The sequence below is a fragment of the Staurois parvus genome, unplaced genomic scaffold, assembly GCF_062004578.1.
Source record: "Staurois parvus isolate SC_StPar_1 unplaced genomic scaffold, SC_StPar_1.0 ptg000025l, whole genome shotgun sequence".
In the NCBI taxonomy this organism is placed as follows: Eukaryota; Metazoa; Chordata; class Amphibia; order Anura; family Ranidae; genus Staurois; species Staurois parvus.
This window is the reverse complement of record NW_028317821.1, coordinates 20,283,148-20,304,696: the sequence shown is the minus strand read 5'-3', so window position 1 is coordinate 20,304,696 and position 21,549 is coordinate 20,283,148. Positions and strand designations below refer to the sequence as shown.

The window sequence follows — 21,549 nt, the reverse complement described above, 5'->3', positions numbered from 1 at the left end:
GGGGGAACAACACTCACAGGGGGAGTCATAAAAATGTTGGATAATGATTGAGGAATCCCATGTCCAAATTAAGGTCCTTATCTCTTGTGTCAAATAGAATTATCATTCTTGGTTCAAAAGTTTTTCTTTCCTGAATGGATTTGAAATTTCCTTTAAGAACTAAAATGTTGAGGTCTCCCATTGTGTGGTCTGGTTGTGCGAAATGGTGTCACACAGGTGTGCAAAAGTTGGGATCTTCAATATCTTCGGATCTTAGAGCTGCACCTCCAGTAATGTTGTGTACCTTATCCAGTGCAGAAAATGTAGCAAAGGATCTTATGTTGGCGAAACAGGACAGAAATTGCAAACAAGGATGAATTTGCACAGACATACCTTCAAGGAACATAAAGAAGATGACTTTTGCACACCTGTGGGACACTATTTCACACAACCAGACCACACAATGGGAGACCTCAATGTTTTAGTTCTTAAAGGAAATTTCAAATCCATTCAGGAAAGAAAAACTTTTGAAATTAGAGATCTTGCTCAAGCTAAACCTTCAGGTAGTATAAGGGTCAAAAAAACGTTTTAGTTTATTACTCACTCAAATGTTGCATACACTGTATTTTTCACTTTATGGTTAAATAATTAGGATAATGAGAAAAAAGAGAATATGTTCCAGGATATAGAAGAAGTATACTCAGCATTCAAAGCAAGAGAACTGCTAACGTGCAGCATCCATACATACAGAATAAGAACAGATGCTAAAAATTACATCCAGCATGCAAAGATAAAAAGCAGTACCATATCACATCAGCATATACATATAACATGTATATAAGTGTACCTAACATACAGTAGTTGACACCTGGGGTAGATTTTTTTTCAACCCTCACAGCACCGTGCAGTCCTAAAGCACCCTCAACATGGCTGTATCCGGGGTGGACTGTCTCTCCCTCAGGTACACCACTGATAGCAAAGGAAGTGGTGCTATGCAGTGTTCATGCGTAAATGTATTGAACTTTATTGAAACAGTAACCAAAACAGCAAAATACATATTTCTTTCCTTTACACATAAGAACATACTAGGACTGTCCTGCAAAATGCAGGTCACATGATGCTATGTGACAGCTATGAAGGGAAGAAGAATGGGTCAGGCCTTAGGTGAAAGAGAGGAATCAATGGAGATTTATACATTATGTAGGGTTGGCAAGGATAAAAAACAGGATGACTTCCTGGATTTCAGGGTGAACTGACATGGCTGCAAGAACTATATACAGTACATGTAAAGAGCAGAACCCTGAACATTAGTTCTTGCCAAATAAAATACTTATGTGGCATATGTTACACTCTAATCCAGTACTGGGTCTCCAGAATGGCACATGGCCTCTGGCACTCCTGGGATGCTGATGCCATAGTCAAAAAAAAAGGGCAGAATAACATGTTTCACATTGCTCCAGGTTAAGCTGCTCCTTCTGTGTTCCTCTATGTCTGCCTTTGTCTACAAGCAACTGTAGTGTGTCTTGTGTCTCCAGTGACCCCAGGGTATCCAATGACCCCCCCCCCCCCCCCCACACACACACACACACACACACACACACACACACACACACACACACACACATAAAAAATAAAGAAACACTTTTTAATCAGAGTATAGCATCAAGTCAATTAAACTCCTGAGATATTGATCTGGTCACATAAGTAGCAGAGGGAGTTGTTAATCAATTTCAGCTGCTTTGGTGTTACTGAAATTAACAATAGGTGCACTAGATGGGCAACAATGAACCAAGAATGGTTGTACAGGTGGAGGCCACTGACATTTTTTTCCCTATGCATCTTCTCTAACTGTTGTTACACTAGTTTTGCATTTGGCTGAGGTCTATGTCACAACTGGTAGCATGAGGCAATACCTGGACCCTACAGAGGTTGCACAGGCAGTCCAACTCCAGGATAGCACATCAATACATGCCATTTCCAGGTTTGCTGTGTCTCAAGAGCATGGAGGAGATTCCAGGAGACAGGCAGTTACTCTGGGAGAGCTGGACAGGGTCGTAGAAGGTCCTTAACCCATCAGCAGGACCGGTATCTGCACTTTTATGCAAGGAGGAACAGGATGAGCACTGCCATAGCCCTACAAAATGACCTCCAGCAGGCCACTGGTGTGAATGTCTCTAACCAAACGATCAGAAACAGACCATGAGAGTGGCCCTCTAGTGGGCCCTGTGCTCACTGCCCAGCACCATAGAGCTCTATTGGCATTTGTCATTGAACACCAGAGTTGACAGGTCTGCCTCTGGCGCCCTGTGCTTTTCACAGATAAGAGCAGGTTCACCCAGAGCACATGTGACAGATGTGAAAGGGTCTGGAGAAGCCATGGAGAATGTTTTGCTTCCTGTAACATTGTTTAGCATGATGATTTTGGTGGTGGGTCAGTGATGGTGTGGGGGGCATATCCATGGAGGGATGCACAGACCTCTACAGGCTAGACAATGGCACCCTGACTGCCATTAGGTATCAGGATGAAATTGTTGGACCCATTGTCAGACACTACACTGGTGCAATGGGTCCTGGGTTCCTTCTGGTGCATGACAATGCCCGGCCTTAGGTGGCAAGAGTATGTAGGCAGTTCCTAGAGGATGAAGGAATTAATACCATTGAATGGCCCCCACGTTCGCCTGACCTAAATCCAATAGAACACCTCTGGGATATCATGTTTCGGTCCATCCGATGCCGTCAGGTTGCACCTCACACTGTCCATGAGCTCAGTGATGCCCTGGTCCAGATCTGAGAGGGCATCCGTTGTCTCATTAGGAGCATGCCCTCTCAGATCATTAGGAGACACCTTCCGTTGTCTCTTTAGGAGCATGCCCCGATGTTGTCAGGCATGCATAGAAGCGTGTGGGGGGCCAAGCAAACTACTGAGTACCATTTTGAGTTGTTGCAGTGAAATTTCAGCAAAATGGACCAGCCTGCTGCATCATTTTTTCACTTTGATTTTCAGTCCTAGGTTGATAGTTTTCATTTCCATCAAACAATAGGGCATCCTTACATTCCTAACACATTACCCGGTCCATATCAGTATAGATATGCAGCATTGAGATCTGATGTGTTTTCAAAGTGTTCCTTTAATATATATAATCTGATTATATTGATTGATTATATTAATCTTTAATATAGTAATCTGATGTTTGTTTATTTACAGTGCTTTGCATTTAGCTGCTCTCCATATTAAAAGTTATGAGATTATGAAATTGCTTCTGTCATTCGGTGCTCAAGTGAATTTAAGAAATCATGATGGAATCACTCCACTTTTTAACACTGTCTTTGCATCAAACTTCCATGGAGCAAGACTAATGATTGACTGTGGTACAGTAGAAAATCCAATACAATATTATTTATATACACATTTACTCTGTTTTTTTCTTAGAAGAGCTTACAATATAATGTCATCCAAACACTTTCTAGTTGCCATGGAGTTTTAAGCAAACCCCAGCTAACCTATTAGTATATTTTCAGACTGTAAATAACTAATGGTGGAGATACAGTCTAAGCAGCCCTCATAGCCACTATAAAACTCATTGACCTTTGAAAGTGACTCAAAAGTCCTTCTCATTTAGTATGGACTGTCAGTATTGCTGACAGTCAACTGTGTACTACCTTTCTACCTCAGATTTTTGAACTGTACTACATTAAAAGTATATGTACTAATATGCAGAACAATCAGAAAGTGGCATTAGCCTTAAATGTCCGTTCGTGTGCTCACTGAACACATGAATGGTACGGGCGTTCGGTGGGCTATTTGCCTGCTGCACCCAACAATAAACTGCACCCTGACAGTGCACTGTGATTGGCCAAAGCATTGCACCTTACCACAGGCCTGGTACAATGCTTTGACCAATCACAGGGCATGATGACATCACAAGGGGGCGGGAGTAAGCCACCCTATTTAAGAACTGTCATCTTGGCACAGCTGTCAGATGGTGCGGGCCAGCATTGAGGGCGGAGTGTATATTTTTTTTTTAGAGGTTGGCGGTGGCGGTGACGGCGGGCATCGTGATTGATGTTGGATTGCTTCGGGGGACTTTTTTTAATTTTTATTTTTAATAAAGGACTTGTCAAAGACTATCTCCTGTCTTTTTTTAAACTACTTTTTTTTTTGTGAATGGGTAGCGGAATCTGTGGCCGGTATCTGGGGGTCCCCTTGTTAAAGGGGGCTTCCAGATTCTGATAAGCCCCCTACACCCGCAGACCCCCACAACCACCGGCAAGGGTTGTGGGGAAGAGGCCCTTGCCCCCATCAACATAGGGACAAGGTGTCCAAGCACCCCCCCATGTTGAGGGCATGTGGCCTGGTATGGTTCCTGGCTGCATGCTCGGATAGGGGTCTGATATGGATTTTGGACGGGACCCCCACGTCATTTTTTTAAAAACATTTTGGCTTGGGGGTTCCCCTCAAAATCCATGCCAGACCCAAAGTGCTTGCTATGGATGGGAGGGGGGACCTTATGCTGTTCTTCTTTTCTTTTTTCAATTGTCAGGCAATGCCGACAATTTTTTTGACATTCAGCTGTCATCACGGACCCCTGCTGACAGCTGAAACATGATTGAATGTTTCACTACTAAAATACCGCATTACTTAATAATATAATTCATGTGGTATTTTAGTAACTGAGTGGTATCTTACTGCATACTCAGATGGGGTAAGATACCACTCAGTAAATTGTCCCTGTTCGAACATCATGGTTGAACTTTTGTTCTCTGCCCTTGGGGTCCAAAAGAACAAGGCGAGCAGGGTTCAGGAGAGGCCACATGAGGAATTTTATTTACATTGATTATTACTTTGGCCTCTTCATAGAGGAAATAGATATCAGTCAGCATGTTCCGTTGCAAATGATAACATGAAGTTTTTAGGCCTGAATTGTTGGTGATGCCATTGAGGGTTTAACTAGGGTGACAGTAAAATGTATAGATACGGTAGGGAAAAAGGGGCAAATCTGGCTACTGTATTGTCAGATAGCAAATACTTTATGTGCCTAGAGTGTGCATATACAGTATTGTACACGGGGCATCAGCAATATTCAACAGAATGTGCAGACAACTCCGTGTCCACCACTGGCTCCAAGGCCAGTAGGGTAAATTTACTAAAATCAAATAGGCTGTTGACTTTGCAAGGGAATTTACCCCAGAGCTTATTGAATGTGGGGAAATTACACTTTACAAAGAATACCCAATCACTTTCAAGAACATTAAAAAAAAACAGCATTTTTGCTTGTACACAATTGGATAATGGAAGTCAACAGAGCATCAACTCATTCACTAAGCTCTGGGGAAAATTCCTTGGCAAAGTAAACAATCTATTTGTCTTTAGTAAGTCAACCCCACTGTGTGAATTTAAACACTGCTGTGCCCAAGAGTTTCTTTGCTTTTGAAAATATAAGCCTTCATGAAAATGTATGCAAAATGTCACTAAATGCTGTCAAAATACAGTAATTCTTGACGTGCAAGTATTTTCTAACAGAACAAATAGATCACAACATGGTCACACTTGTTGGACGCAGCAACTTGTGTCACTAGCCAAAGTTGACATAAGTCTTGTTGATATGTGCTCAAGCTGAGTGCCAAAGCCAACTGTTTGACCAGAATTTGCTTTTCATTTCACTATTTCTTATTTTTGAGGAGTTTGTGTTGTCTTATATTATGTTTAATTTAAGTGCCAAAAGAAAGCAGCAGTGAAGTGTCTGTTTATATTAATTTTGTTTACTCAGGTGTATGCAGAGTTGTTTTTATTATTGCTTTATAGCATCTATTAATAGTACTAGTGCATGACTTACTGCTGCTGTTGTCTGTTAGTATAAAATCAAATTCCTTCCTAAAATAACAATTAAACTGTGTGCATGGGGACTGTTTGCTTGTTATAAAATTCTATTTTGGTAGTAACAAGAACGTAATGTTCAAAGTATCCTACACAGATTAAAATTGACTTGGCACATTAATGTACACGTGAATTCTTTAACACTCATTAAACACATATTGCACAATACATATGTCACAGTCTGGTTTTCTACTGCAAGATCCTCAGCCAGAATGATAATCAATGTTAAACATACACAAATTAATTAACTCAGCTATGAGTGCCTGCTTGTGTTACAGTTTTGGTGATTATGTGCTTCTTTAAAGGAGCCAGTCTGAAGCATCAAGATAATGAAGGTCTAACAGCATTTGACCATGTCAAGAATACTGATGACTGGATTGACTGCGGTATTTTCAGCAATGAAATAAATGAATTACTGAAAGGTAAGATATTAGTTGATTTGGAAATGCTGATTACTACAGTAATTACCCAATATTCAGCACTGAGAGACCTGGGTCTGTACCTGCAACCTCTTCTTTGTCTGGTGATGTCTCTTCTTGCTGAGCCACCTAAAATGCTGAAAAGCATGCGTTCTAATCCACGGGACAATTCTGCCTTTATTTCTGCTGAACCTTGATCTCCTTGCTCCTCTCATGAACTTCTTATTTAAGCCATGCCTTTGCACTTCCTGTTTGCCATACAGTGTTATTGTCCCCCCCACTAGCCAGGTTGTTGATGATGGGGGAATCCCTCCCCCTGGACTATTGTATTCTGACAGCAGGAGGTTTCCCCACAGTCAGAATACATGATCACTGCTGGCAGCTATAGTCTCCGAAAGTGATCGCACCAAAAAAACATGACAGGCTGGTTGTAATGAGGTCAATCCGTCGACTTCTGTACAACCAGCCTGCCCTTAGATGGACTATGATTTGGCTGGTTCCAGCTGAACCGGCCAAATTTCAGTTAGTCTGTGGCTGGCCTTAAGATGAGAGCAAGGAAGGAAGGAAGGAATCATCAGAGCTCCCCTTACTTCAGAGTCCCTTTTACAGTAGAATACTCACTGGGAAGCAGGTGAGAGAAGAGAGTGGGGAGACTTTACTCACAGTGGATGGATCGGCTGGCTGCACTTTTCCTCTTCTGGCTGCTGGGTTTCATCCACACATGCTCTTCTCTGAGGCACAACACTGCCAGGAAGTGTGGGCAGGGAAGACACAGGAGGAGAGGGTGGGAGGAGGAGAAGCAGAATCAGCTCTCTTCTCTCCTGTCTGTGTGGGGGGGTAATAAATGTCAGTGCTGGCTCTGGGATGCCCACCTACTGTCCTGCCAACCACCTGTCAGACCTGTACAGCCTAGTATAGAGCCAACCTCACATACTATGTGTCTGAGCCCATGCCCCTCCGTTACGTCATGCCGGTTGCATTAATGTACCTGCCACTCTCACATAACATGTGTCTGAGCCTGCACCTCTGCAAAGCCAAAGGTAGTGCTCCGAAACCCTGTTGGCAGAGCAGTTCTGTGCTACAAGTGGTGCGTTGGCTGGCAGAGACAAGAAGATGCAGCTTGTTTGTGTCATCAGTACAATTGCTATACATTAGGAAGGCACAGGATAAACACAAACCCTGAAGCTCTCAGAGCACCACCCTCAACATTGCCCCCGGATTGATTAGGGTGTGTCCAGCACACCCCGTGCACATGCATATAATGTAGCTCGTCACTCCTGCTACCATCTGTATCTTCACTACCACACATTACTGACCTTTGGCTTGTTCCTTGACTACACTTCTGCTTGACCCCAACCTGAAACTACCTGTTGCCAACCTTTGGCTTGTTTACTGACTACACTTCTGTTTAATCCCTACGTGCTCTATCTGCTCCTGGACCCCAGCTTGCTCAGTTCCTGGTGGGGAAACCCTAAGGGATTGCAACCTGGTACTAACATGCAGCAAAACCCATCTCCACTATCAGGAGCTCTGGTGAATACCGGTTAGTACTCTGTACCTCGGGTGAGCCTCCATCATCTGCCAGGGGAACCTGCTTGTATATCTGTCCTGCTGGTTAGTGGTAGTCTCTCTACTGCTATAGCTTCTGGTCTCCAAGCCTGATTCCAGACTGTAACATCTACCTACTTTCGAAGGTACAGAACAAAATGTATGTCAGGGTGGCGACCGCATAGATATGGACCTTCCTGCTACACTGTAAGAGAAAGCCAAGGAAAGGCAGTAGGTGAGAAGCATAGGTCAACAGCCAGCCTTCCGATAGGACAAAACACCACAAAATACATTGGACCTGGGAGGTGGATCTGTGTAGTTGGAACCACACTGGATCGCACTGGAAGAGGTGGGACCAGAAAACCAGATATGCACAAAACCTGGAACTTAGATCAGGACTTGCCAAAGAATGATGAAAGGCCCACTTTAGAGCAGGCAACACAAGATCGCCCAGGACACAGAGACAGCCAGGTGGTATTTACCAGCGGCCCACTTATGGGGGTTTGGACTTAGCTGCATGCTGACCTCTGGCTGTGACCCATACATTCACCTTGCTCAATCACCATGGACCACAAGTGAGAAAGACAGCAGTACGTATGTCTGGAGTAGATAGGTAACCTGCAGGTAATAGTGGAGAGAACTAGGTGACTAGGTAGAAGTCAGAAGGTCAGGGCTAGTTGCAGACATTTAGCCAGGATACAAACCAAAGGCCAGGTCAAGCAGCAGACAAGCATTACCAGGAACAAACTGGTCAGGGATGGCAAAAGTCACAATTACCAGGAACAAGCCACAGGTCACTACACAGTAATTAATGGACAAGACTTCAGGCTGGAAAACAGGAAAGCATACCATGGTAGTCATGGCAGCTAGCTAGCAATAGCGTTGCTTGGGCAGTGAGCTGGAAGCTGTGCTAAGTTTAAATAAGCCAAGTAGAAAGAGCAAGCCACTCTAACAGGATACAATGATGATAGTTCTAACAGGGGGTGGTAGCCACACTACTCTGTGGCAGTGATAGAGCAGTCAGGAGGCAGAAGCTGCACTGATTGAACATGGCAATGGGGCTCCATGTAAAACCCAGAAGTGTGCATAGATACATGCCATTGAAGCAGAGGCAGTGCTGGATTGAGGAAGGTAAGTAGCGCTGACAATTTAAAGCTATTATCTAAGCAGTTGTAAAATACACAAATGAGTGAAGCTGTGCATTCATTACTACTTCATAAAATGTATTTTTTTATGCAAGCAGGGTGAATATTTGAATTTGAGTTGAGTTTGGTATCACCCCTTTTATAGTATATGTACTGTACATCAGAGCTCAGAATGAGAGAGGAAAAAGCAGCACAAGGATCCAAACAATTGATGTACTGACAAAAAAAATGCTGATAGAAGGAGAAAGAAGAGTGACACAGAGATAAGCTGATCATTGAGCTGCTTCTCTGATGTCCAGTCACAGGCTGTGGGAGGGCTCATGATAGCTTGGACTCATAGAAACTAGGGGGAATGACAATCGTTGGGGGGTAAAGGCAACCCTGGATGAAAGGTGGGTATTGCAGAAAAAATAGCCTTGGATTGAAGGTATATATTGCAGCAAAAGACAGCTCAGGGTTGATCCCTGCGGGTGACTAAACCACCCCCATCATACACTGTGGAACAAGCTCAGTTAAGGGCACAATACTCCAGCTGTTGGAATAAACAAAGTATTTAAACATACAGGCAGCAGCAATACCAGAGAAGCAGATGCTGTGCCCTCCAATGTGTGCAGAGAAGAGGTTTTTATGGTAGGTGTAAAAAATCCTATTTGCGCTTTCGTTTTTGGAGGACACTAGTCTGCTTTCCGATCATCACCTAGTCTTATGCCCCCAAGCAGTGCCACAATAAAGAGGGAAAAAGTATAACAGAAAAAAACTACCCATCATAAAAGAAAATGATAAAGGTCAGTCAGGGTGCTGGCTACACAGCCTTATGGCCAACGCTGGCATTCGCTGATACTGTCACTTTTACTTTATACAACTTGGTGTAAGTAGGAATTGATGACTAAATGACCGCTTGCAAACCTGAGAAATCATTGATTGATGGCAGAAAGTGCAGTTTACACTGACCGCTCTTGTAAACATGCTGTAACCAGTAAGAGTGGTTCTAGGTATTCAATACCATATACTTAGATACTAGTTTGCCAGATCCAGCATGAGATAGTAGGCCCTTACATGAGCTCTCTACAACCATGAACAAGGAATATCATTTATGCAACGCCTGTGTGGCATTTAAATCCACCGTAACCACCCCGATTACATTAAAATAATGTATGGCACCTTCCTTAAGCCAGCCATAGATGATTCATTTTTTTTTCCTTCTACCATGGGTCAGGCCAGGAGAACAGAATATGCTTGCAGCAGTTGGAATGATGATAGTTAAACTGGATTCCAGTTCTGGGTAAAACTCTGCATGTAATAGTCATCCATGTACCCTTCGATGGGTTTCCCATGTCTTAGATGTGGTGTTGCACTAGTTTTCTTTTTTTTCCATTTATTTTCTCCTGGTGATCAATTCAGTACGTCTGGATTGATCACCTGGTGATCAATCCAGACCAAGCTGTCCAGACAAAGTAGCACTTAGAAGTTCGAGGCAAACCATTCAAAGGATAAGTTCACCTTCCGTAACATGTTAAATTTCACACCCATACTCCGGGTGTAACATGTTATGATCAGACCAGCCCCCGCTCCCCACTTTGACAGCCAGCGGGGGATCTTCTCCCCCCTCGCTAGCTGTCAAATTAAAAACAAATGGCCATGCTGGGCTTTGCCTGCCCACCCAGCCACATCACTCATTCACAGTCCTCTGTGAATGAGAGACTACAAGTCTGGACAGCTTTAGCATCCTGATAGCTCATTCATTCTGCCCGTACGGGCAAACAGACATACTGATAGATCTGCAGGAGATCTGCATGGCGCCAGAGATCTGCTGATCGCTGGTGCAGTGCTTTACAGCCTGCAGACAAAAATAATAAATGCACATGTTTTTACTTGCAAAAAATGTACATTTGATTATTTTTTACTGAAAGTTGAACTTATCCTTTAACAATGACAGGGGCACTTACAATGATAAACTTTTATTCAGTTATGTAAAACCTTTATTTCAAAGGGGAAAGTGTTTGCTGTAATTGCTTATACAGTGTTAGCTTGTGTACAGCTTCAATTTGTTAGTCAAGTTTGTCTACAGTGAATATGCAAGTCTAACATTACCCTCTCCCCAGACTGACAATGCTGCTGTCAAAAGGAGTCTGCATTTTCAATGAAGTAGTAAAGCAGACACCCTGAGAAAAGAAGTGTGTTACTGGCTGGAAAATCAGGTGAAATAAATGGGAAAAAAGCTTAAAAATAGAAACAAATGCAGCCACTCCATCTAATGATTGGTAATCTGCATATATTAAATTTTTTGGGGTTTAATACTGCTTTAAGTTGGCTAACATTGGAGTTAGCCTCTTGGTGAATACACAAGGAGCAATGGCTAGGCCGAAGGGCAAGGCCAAAAACATAATGCTTCTCGACTACTGTGAAGCACAAGAAATGCTGTTAAAGGAGTACATGGAAGCATGTATTATTGATGTCTATGGATGCCAAAAAGTCACATTGATACAGGGGTGCTGCTGTTGAATAGTTCTACTCCATCTTGAACTTGCAGATCTTAGCAAAATGTCCAATGTTTTGAGGTCCAAGACAGGTCATATTCTGCCCTTCTTGGGCACCTTGAAGAAGTTTGAGTAAAAAATGTGGAATCCTTCTGCAGTTGGAACTAGAATCACCATCCCCTGGACCAGGAGTTCCTCAATGGCCAGACATAACTCCAATTAGTCCAACACATGGGTCAACCAGTAGTTCACAAATGCTAAATATAATCTCCCAGGCTTCAGCTGAATGCATGAGGGCAAAACATCATGCAGAAAAGGGTTTGTTTGCTGACTTGATGGGCTTGGATTTCTGATGATCCCTTCCAGCAAAAAATGAATCCCCTGTAAATAGCAGATCTGTAAATGCCAACCAACATTTGAATCACAACAACCTGCAGATGACCACAGCCAAGGCTGATAGCCTAGAGACCAAGGGTCCTGAGTCCAGTGCTGCCAAATCTACCTAAAGATGTGAAACTTGTTTCTCTACTAGACTCTTAAGAGTTTTGCCCACTTTCTTATGGTTTTGTAAACAAGTACTGACACTAAAACCAGACACAGTAAGGATCCCATGACCATTTACATTGATCTAGCAACAGCTTACATCTTCTTGTTTGTGGTATCCTTAAAGCTTTGGGAATGCTCCACTAGAATTACCATGGTCTTGTTTAATCAAGAGACTAAAAGAGTAATATGCCAAGAAGTGGCACAGCAAAACAAATACCCAAGATAATCACTTCCAATTTTCATAGGTTTAATTATCAAAAAAAATTAGTGGTGGGAAAAAACCTTAACGGAATGATAAAGGATGAAAATGACCCTGGAATAGTCTAAGGCTGCCTACAGGGCAAATGGGCCTTAACAATCTGACCTGCATGGAGCAAGGAACTTCACACAGTCAATGGCTGAAACTGGGGAGACTACCAGGATCAATATTATCCAGCCATTCACCCAGCCAGTGACTTACATTAAGTAAAACCAAAAGAAACTAGGATTTCCAGGAGGATATGTCCTAACTCCCAGATGCAAGGCTAATAATTGAGCTTGTTCCACAGTGTGGGGAGTTTTGACCACCAACAGGGACTGTCCCTGGGCTGTCTTTTATTTTTAGTTGTACCTAACATCCTACTCCTGCAGGTGGTCCCACTCAATAGGTGATGGTCTGAAAGCAGATAAAGATTTGTTTTATTTTTATTTAATATAAAGAAAGTATTTTGTTTTGTTTTTATCTAATGGGCTGTTGATTTGTTTCTTACATGAGGCTGGAGTTTAGCTTTTACATTTCCTACCCCTTCCTTTTATTCCTTAAAGTTCTCCAGTTCTATTCCAGTATAGATCAGGAACAAAAAGAAACCTTTCTAGAATTTGTTTGGCAGCCAGGTTATGGAGTAGTGAACAAAAGTAGACTGCATCTCTAAAACAACCTGATGCTTCCACCTCAGCCTAAATCACTCTGAAAAATGTGCAGGTAGAACAAAGAGCTGGCATAGGTACTACATAGGCATGTGCAGAATTAATTTTTCTTTTCATCGATTTGTTAAATTACTAATTTCATTTTGTTGCATTGTAACAAAATTAGTTTTGTTTAATTTTGTTTTGTTTATTCATTTTCGATCAGATTTGAATTGTTCCAGTGGAAATATTCGACTCACATTTGAATTGAAAATATGGAATCAAACTGAATTTATTGTGAAGAATAGCTAGTTCTATTCTTTTGGAGATTCAAAATTAAAATTTTGGAAAATGGTTATATTCTATTTTATTCTATTTTTTTCTTCTCCATTCTATTCCTTTCTGTTCTAGTCTATTCTTTTATTTTCTATTCTATTTTTTTATTTTCTATTATATTCTAGTCTATTCTATTTTTTTCTATTCTGTTCTGTTCTACTCTATTCTATTTTATTCTATTCTTTTAGAAATTCGAATTTCGGAAAAAGGCTATATTCTAACACTAATACACTCAGGGGTTTATTTACTAATGCTGGTTCAATCAGAATCTCTTCCACATGTGCATGGTAGCCAATCAGCTTCTAACCTCAACTCGTTCAATTAAGCTTTAGAAAGAAAACCTATAAGCTTTCTATGCAGAAGTTTATAAGATTCTGAGTGAACCAGCTTTAGGAAATAAGCCCCATAGTCTTTGAAGGAAATCAGCAATAGTTAGCAATATGTTCATGTTTGGAATTTTGAATTAGAGTTAAATTAGATTGAAATGTGATTCAAATTTCCAATGAAATTTAATTTTGTTATTTTGGATTTACTTAAATTCATTACGATTATAATTTGGAAATTTGGATACATCCGAATCTCCGAATAATTAAAATTTTGTCTGAATTTCGATTCGGAATGAAACGCACATGTCTAGTCCAAACCCTCCCTCACTTTAATAACTTTAACAGATGTTTTATGGCTGTTGTATGTCAGAGATTTCTCTTAACTTCAGGATAAGCTATGAAAGCTTAGAGCTGCAAGGCATTTAGCAAACACTGGGAATTAGGGGGAAAAAGGGAAAACAGCTCCGAGACCTAAAGCTGAACTAAACTCCCAAACCTTGCTCCAATAGCCCAATGCCTGCAACATCTCTTGTTGGCGCTGGCATCTTCTCACTGGCTTCTTCCAGGAATGGCCCATGTGGGATGATATAACTCCCATGCATGCGCAGCAGTTCAGTCATCCCATCACACAGGCACAGCGCTGGAATGTCTACTGAACTGCTCATGTGCAGCTCAATGTACATTCCAAGGGAGACAGCAGGCGGGTAAGTTTATTTATTTCTGGAAGAGACATAACTCACAGCCTGCTCACAGCTTTTTTTAATAGTTTGGTACTGCTTTAACCACTTGCCTACCGGGCATTTATACCCCCTTCTTTACCAGGCCAATTTTCAGCTTTCAGCGCTGTCGCATTTTGATTGACAATTGTGCGGTCATGCAAGATTATACCCATATGAAATTTTTATTATTTTTTTCTCACAAATAGAGCTTTCTTTTGGTGGTATTTAATCGCCGCTGGGCGCTTTACTTTTTGCGCAATAAACAAAAAGTGTGCAAAAAACAAAAAAGTTTCTTTGTTTCTATTATAACATTTTTCAAGCAGGTAATTTTTCTCCTTCACTGATGTGCCTTGATGAGGCAGCACTGATGGGCACTAATAGGTGGCACTGATGGGCACTGATAGGCAGCACTGAAGGGCACTGATAGGCGGCACTGATAGGTAGCACTAATGAGGTGTCACGGATAGGCGGCACTGATAGGCAGCACTAATGAGCACTATTGAGGTGTCACGGATAGGCGGCACTGATGATGGGTACTGATAGACAGCACTGACTGGCATCACTGCTGGGCACTGACTGGCGGCACTGCTAGGCATTGACTGGTGCAACTGCTGGGCACTGACTGGCACAACCATTGGGCACTGACTGGTGGCAGCACTGCTGGGCTGCATTGATGGGCACTGGTGGGCACAGGTGGGTGGGCACAGGTGGGTGGGCACAGGTGGGTGGCAATGCTGGGCATAGGTAGGTGGCACTTCTGGGCACAGGTAGGTGGCACTGCTGGATGGCACTGGTGGGCACAGGTGGGCAAAGCTAGTGGGCGGCACTGCTGGGTACAGGTGGGAGGAACTGGTGGGTGGCGCTGCTAGGCACCAATCATCAGGGCACTAATCATCAGTGCCCTGATGATCGCTGCCGATCCCTGCTCTGAAAACTGCCGGTTCTCGGCAGTACTTTCCTCAGCGTGAGGAAAGTGCGGCCGAGAACCGGCAATTGCATTTCCCGGTGATCAGCGTGTCATTGGACACGGCTGATCACATGGTAAAAGGCCACTGTGATTGGCCTTTTACCACATCACATGATCAGCTGTGTCCGTAGGACACAGCGATCACGGAGATCGCCGGGTGCGCGCCCCCGGGGGGCGCGCAGGAGAGTGCGTGCTGGGAGGACATCATATGACGCCCTCCCAGAACTAGCCAGCCGCAGTGTAGCCGTCATTCAGCTATCTGCGGTTGGCAAGTAGTTAAATAGTTAAAGAAACCCTGTCATGAAAGAAAGGCCAGGTCTGCTACTGCTAGCCTGTTTATGAAAATAGTAGTTGCTTAGCTGTTAGGGCTGACTTGTTCTGGGTCAGTGACTCAAAGTACTGAATGCAGAGGATCAGCATGTCAGCCAGGAAATCTAGCATTTCAGAGACAGATGTCAGCAGTGCTAACTTCTATGTTTCCTACATAACAAGGTTCATTAAATGTGTACGATCATCACTTTACAAAAAATGAAAAGGTGAACTAACACTCCACACCCTCGCCACCCCCTTGGTCCCTACTGTACTTACCTCTGTGGATGATTAGCTGTCACTTCCCACACAGCCAGTGCAGCAGTCCAGGGATTTGAAAGCCCCAATCTTCTTCTCCTTTTTTTCCATGGGGCTTCCAGGACAGATCAGGGAGATCAAAGTGGTCACTTGCTGGCACTTTAAAGTGATAATAAACCCAGACTCTGCATCCACTCTGTCTGGTCTCCCACAGTACACACAACATGAAAGTGCAATTATTTTTGTAAATATAAACTGCTAAATACCTTTTCTCAGCAGCAGTTAGAGCAGTCTTGTGACTTCAGCAGAGCACTGGTTAAAGCTTGGAGGAGTTTTCTTTCTGCACTAGGAGTATGTGAAACCCCTGACTTCTGTCTGAATAATGCTGATTGGCCCTGTGCTGATCACATACACCCTCCCAAGAAAAAAAAAAACATCTCTAGTAATACCCACCAAACTGAGCATGTGCATGTGACCAAGAGTTCGGTCTGTATCAGGTGGTAATTTCAACAAAAGGAGGGGCAAAGAAGAAAGGATCAAACAGTCTTTTTATACAATGCAGAGGATTAACCCCTTAGATTCCACAGTGAGTATAACAAGCATGCTTTACTGCATATACAGACTGATGTTACTGTTGTGGGTTTAGTAGCACTTTAAGTGTATCTAGCGAAATCTATGTGTTCCTAAAAAAAAAAAATAAGAAAATAAAAAATTACTGGTATATTTGTTTTTTAAATCTGTGTCAAAGAATCACAAAAAAGTAATTCACCTGTGGAAGCTGAAATATGGTTAGGCAGAATTTCGTACCAAAGATAAATATGCTGTAATGTTTTATAATATTGTTCTCTCCAAATTTCTCAGCTCATTATGTTTCTGTATCTATTTAAATAATGTGCCAATTACAGTCTTTAATGGGATTTTTTAATTCTTTAGACCAACACTTTTCTGTTCTAAATAGAGCTGACTTATCTAATTTTGCAAAAAGGAGCTTGTTAATGTAGTCATTTTTATTTCTGTTTTTCCCTGATTCTGTCTGTTAATAAACTATGCAACCATGAAAGAAAGTAGTATGAACATGTGTTTTTCAATAGTGAACTGATAATAAAAGAAGAGAGTTAGGGGGAAACTTCAGTTTCTTGGGACACAGTTAAAGTGATACTAAACACACACTGTTTAATTATCCCTTCTCTTTCTGTGTGTGGATGATGGCACTAAAATATTTAAAAAAAAATAAAAATCGAATTACTTTTTTTTCCTAAATTGATATACAGTTGTCACATTACCCAGCACTTTCCCAGCTTGTCTGCAGGGTAACAGTGGCAGCAGGAGCTTCTAGTCCTCTGCTACTGGTCACAAAAAAAAAACAGCCTTTGGGATACAGAGTAAAAACAAATAATTAATATCAATAAAATGTTTAAATTACCATACAAAATATATATTTGAAATCAAATCTTTATTATTTTTGGCAATAACATGGTGTTGGCGAAATTCTGCCAGTTACAGGCTGTGTCACTCCCATCCAGCCTGTGTCTTAGAATAACAGGGATGTGAAGCCTCCATCAATCAAGATGTAATATAGCACTCCTGTTGCGTTTAGCTGAATAGTGAGCATGGAGGAGGGAGGCTATGGGCTGTCATTTACTAGTGCGTATATGCCCACATGTGTCACTGTACTGACATGGGCTGCTCAGATGAGATAGGGAGGACATGCTCAGGGTAGAAAATATTTAGTCTTTCCCTGGCCAACACGTAAGGTGGTTTGGTTCTAGTTTCGTTAATCAAGGATTTCTGCTATAGAAATATAACATTTTATCTGATTTTAACTTTAATATTTAGTCTTTCCCTGGCCAGCACATAAGGTGGTGTGGTTCTTGTTTCGTTAATCAAGGATTTCTGCTATAGAAATATAGCATTCTATCTGATTTTAACTATGTCCTTGTGGAGAGACTGCAATCATGTGAATCATTTTATCAGACATAGATTTAAGTAAATTAGCTAAAAGCGCATCTTTATCCATAATTTTTTCTTAGCGTTGGATAGAATATAAACTTGTTAAAACCGTTATCAGGTTTCTATTTCTTAATGTATGTATTTATTTACTGACTGTGTTACAATGGGGATAATTCCTTCACCTCCTATTTGGAGAGATACCAAGTAAAAGAAAAAAAAGTGAAGAGAAATAATTTCTTAGACAGTCATAACCAGAAAAATAGTCCCTATTGGAAGATTTCCCCTTACTTCCTGTTCTAGAGATGATTTCCCATAAGTTTGTGTCCTGTGGCAATGGTCACCAAGACAAGAGATTGAATCTAACCAGTGAAGCCTTAGACAACAATGTAATAATTGCAGTGGTTCTAACCCTTTCCTACTCTATCCAAAAAGAAAAATTGCTGACTGTTGCTACATTCCCATCTCTGTCTTTATGCTTTTGTTTATATTTGTTTATATGAAGTGTCATATGTGTGTTTATAAAAGTATGTGTGTCAGTATGAGGTTTATTTACTAAAGCTGGAGTGCAAAATGAGGCTCAATTCTGCATAGAAACCAATCAGCTTCCAGGTTTTATTGCCAAAGCTTAATTGAACAAGCTGAGGTTAGAAGCTGATTGGTTTCTATGCAGAAGTGAGCCTGATTTTGCACTCTCCAGCTTTAGTTAATAAACCCCTATATGTTTATATGAAATAGTGTTCACTGCAAGATGCAGCAGGTAGGATGTTCTAAATAATGCACCATACCTTACCATATCAAAATTATAAACATAGGAGATACGTCCTTAACACATCTGGGACTTATCCCCATGCCCTACTCGGATATATCTCAGATGTTTTAGGACGTTTCTCTTAACCCCTCTGCTCCCCCCTACTGCGATTACCAGCAATTTCCAGCCTTAAAAAAGACCGCTAGGATTTGCTATGTAATACATAGTAGAGGTGTCAAAATGCAGCAGTCTTAAATGTTGTATATCTTCACACATGTTATAATTCCAAATAACTTCTTAGAACACCCCGTGCTTCTATATACTGTAAATCAATCAGCATGTGTGTTCACCTCCACCAGATGTGCTCTCACCTGATGTATATGACCAAACCGCTAGGTGAGGTCATAAATGGCATGTGTCCCTTATATATGGACTGATGTTTTGTGTCCAATGGGCATGAATCTCCTCCAATCTCTTAGATCTCCTCCTCTATTAAATATGCACCAAAAAGAGATGACCAAAACATATTGCTTTATCCTTACAAAACATTTATTGATAAAACAATATCCAGTATGCCACTCACATGCATAATGTATTAAAGCACGTCTTATAAAGTAACTCCAATATGATTCTTCCAGTGGTACGAATTCTCCAACTATTTGAGTGCAGCCAGCTGTATCACACTTTCCTGTCCTACAAGCGTTGTGATATCAAAGTCCCTCCCCTACGTGTTATGCCACCGGGTTGCGTGGCTTCATCAGGGGGAATGTACTTTAGATAACAAAATAATACATAAATTGCTTTTTTGGGGACAAACTAGTCAACATTGTCTTGCAAAAATCTGTTATTTTTAAACACAGGACATTTCATGAAAAATATTTGCCTGGCGTTTTGATTTAATGTATTCATTACCTTTGGAGCTTTTTTTTATAATGAAACCATTTATTTATGGCTAAAATGTGTTTTTAAGTTTGTTATATCTAAGGGAGAGAGCAGTATATCTAGATATCATCATTACATGGATATTATCAACTCCCAAAGTAGCAATAAGACAATTATGTTGAGCAAACTGGTAGTCTGTTAATACAGTCACTTGTCATTACTATATTTTATATGTGTTACCAGTTTGCTGTGCTGTCACTATGAGAGAAGGATCCTGTAACTGTATAGCAAATGACGTATATTTTTCTGTATTGTTGTCTTCACCTTCTCCACCCAGCACAGTATCCTCTATTCCTGTAAAGATGAATCCGTCACCCATTAAGCCTGTTTACCCACTTGTCCTTTGTCTCTTTTTTGTTTACTTTGTATTGTCGTTCTCCAGTTTTTAATTCTATAGGCGTGTACATTTTGTTAAGTGCCACCCTATTCTCGCCCCCTTTCCTTATTTAAATGGCTCCACCACCCTTTGAGCTTGGTCATGAAGAAGGAGCGCCCCATGCACCGCCCCTTTTTGATGCCACTTCTGGTTTTTGCGTTCCACACGGACGGCGTGTGTTCCAGTGGTCTCGGAAGAGCAGTGGCCATCTTGCCAGCACTCTCTGAGCTCCCCCTGCAGCTGTTGGCTGGCATAATGGGTTGTTTCACAGTGACAGGATCCCTGCAGTGACATTACTTGATGAGACTGACAGTCTTACCATTCTGTAGATGTTTTTTAACTGTCTTTTATTAAAGTTCTGGATTTATTGCACTTAGAAGCCCCTTCTAGCTTTCTTCTCTTTCTACTTCAGAGTCTGCTTCATACGTCTAGAAGTGCTGCTTCAGTACTTTTCTCCAGTCTTACTTCATACCACCTGTTATCTCCAAGTTGAAGGTCCCTGAGGCAGATGCGCCCTATGAACTCTCTCTTTTGTCCTAGGCCAATGAATGGGAAGTATTGAGGTCAGATACAGTCAGGACACAAGTATTCTTAGTAGTTAGCAATAGTGGCCCAATATTTATCTCATTACAGGTTCCTGAAAAGCTGACCTCCAGGCAGACATAAAAGACAATAAATAATGCACTTCTGTATTTATTAATACATGTTTCTTTGTATTTGTTTCTTTACTTTCTTATATATTTTGCTTTAGGTAATCAAAATCCTGCTTAAATATATAAAGATTTCTTATCTAAAGGTGTTACTTTATTTTTCAGCACATGATTTAAGACAGAGTATTCAACTGGTAAGACTGGTCACTAACAAGGTGAAGATGAAGGGAGCTCTGCATTGATTTATTTCCATAACGGCACACTCAAGTTTGCTTCTACTTAAAGTGAATCCAAAAATGAACACTTAAATTAAATGTGTTGCAGCACATTTTCCTGTAATGTTAAATATGTGAATACCTTTTTATTATTTCTTGCTTTCAGTAAATCATACTTGCTAAACCTACCAGCGAGGTTTCTCTACAGACATTTCCTTTTTTGGGTGATAACCGTTACCTATTTGTGGCATTGTCACCCTTTCCTGTGTAATTGTCAGCTGGACTGCAAGCAGTCACACCAATAAACAGCACATCAGCTGAAGTCACTGCAATAAAACTGGACTGTTCAGCTATTGATTACGCCTGCACACCTTCACGAAAGGTTCATACAAAGGATCTGCAGACATTAAAAAAAACTGTAACTGTGAATAAAAAACTTTAACAAAAAAAGTAATCATGTTTTACATAAAATACTCTACCAACCTAAAAAATTTTCTTGTTACAGTTTAGTTCTACTTTAAAGAGGAGTTCAACCCAAAAGGGGAAGTTCCGCTTTAATGCTTTGTTCCCCTCTCCCCATTAAGGATTGGCACCTCTGAGGAGCGGGTATCTGAATTTGAAAGGTACCCATTCCCACTTCGGCTGCGATTGCCTAGGTGATCGGAAGTGGAAGTTGTCCTTCCTCCCTCCCCATAGTCTTCTGGGACATGTGACAGGTCCCAGAAGGCTATAGGGCCATTCACAAAGCATAGCATTTCTCACGCATGCGCAGTGAGCACCCGGCTGTGAAGCCACAAGAAGCTAAAGATGGCAGCGCAAGGTAGAGAAACCAGCAGGCAGTCGTGAGGACACTGCTGGACTGAGGGACAGGTAAGTGGC

At 41.5% G+C, this 21,549-nt stretch overlaps 1 protein-coding gene across 1 annotated transcript in view; it reads left to right on the top strand.

The window, feature by feature from the left end:
* LOC149471981 (uncharacterized) overlaps nucleotides 1–21,069 on the top strand; it is a 344,746-nt gene extending 323,677 nt beyond the window's left edge. Inside the window, exons 24-26 of the mRNA XM_089652739.1 lie at nucleotides 3,185–3,348; nucleotides 6,160–6,276; nucleotides 20,621–21,069. Of these exons, the coding sequence (XP_089508865.1) occupies nucleotides 3,185–3,348; nucleotides 6,160–6,276; nucleotides 20,621–20,697 (358 nt within the window). The 3' untranslated portion in view covers nucleotides 20,698–21,069. The remainder of the gene's footprint in view (nucleotides 1–3,184; nucleotides 3,349–6,159; nucleotides 6,277–20,620) is intronic.
* The last annotated feature ends 480 nt before the right edge of the window (nucleotides 21,070–21,549 follow it).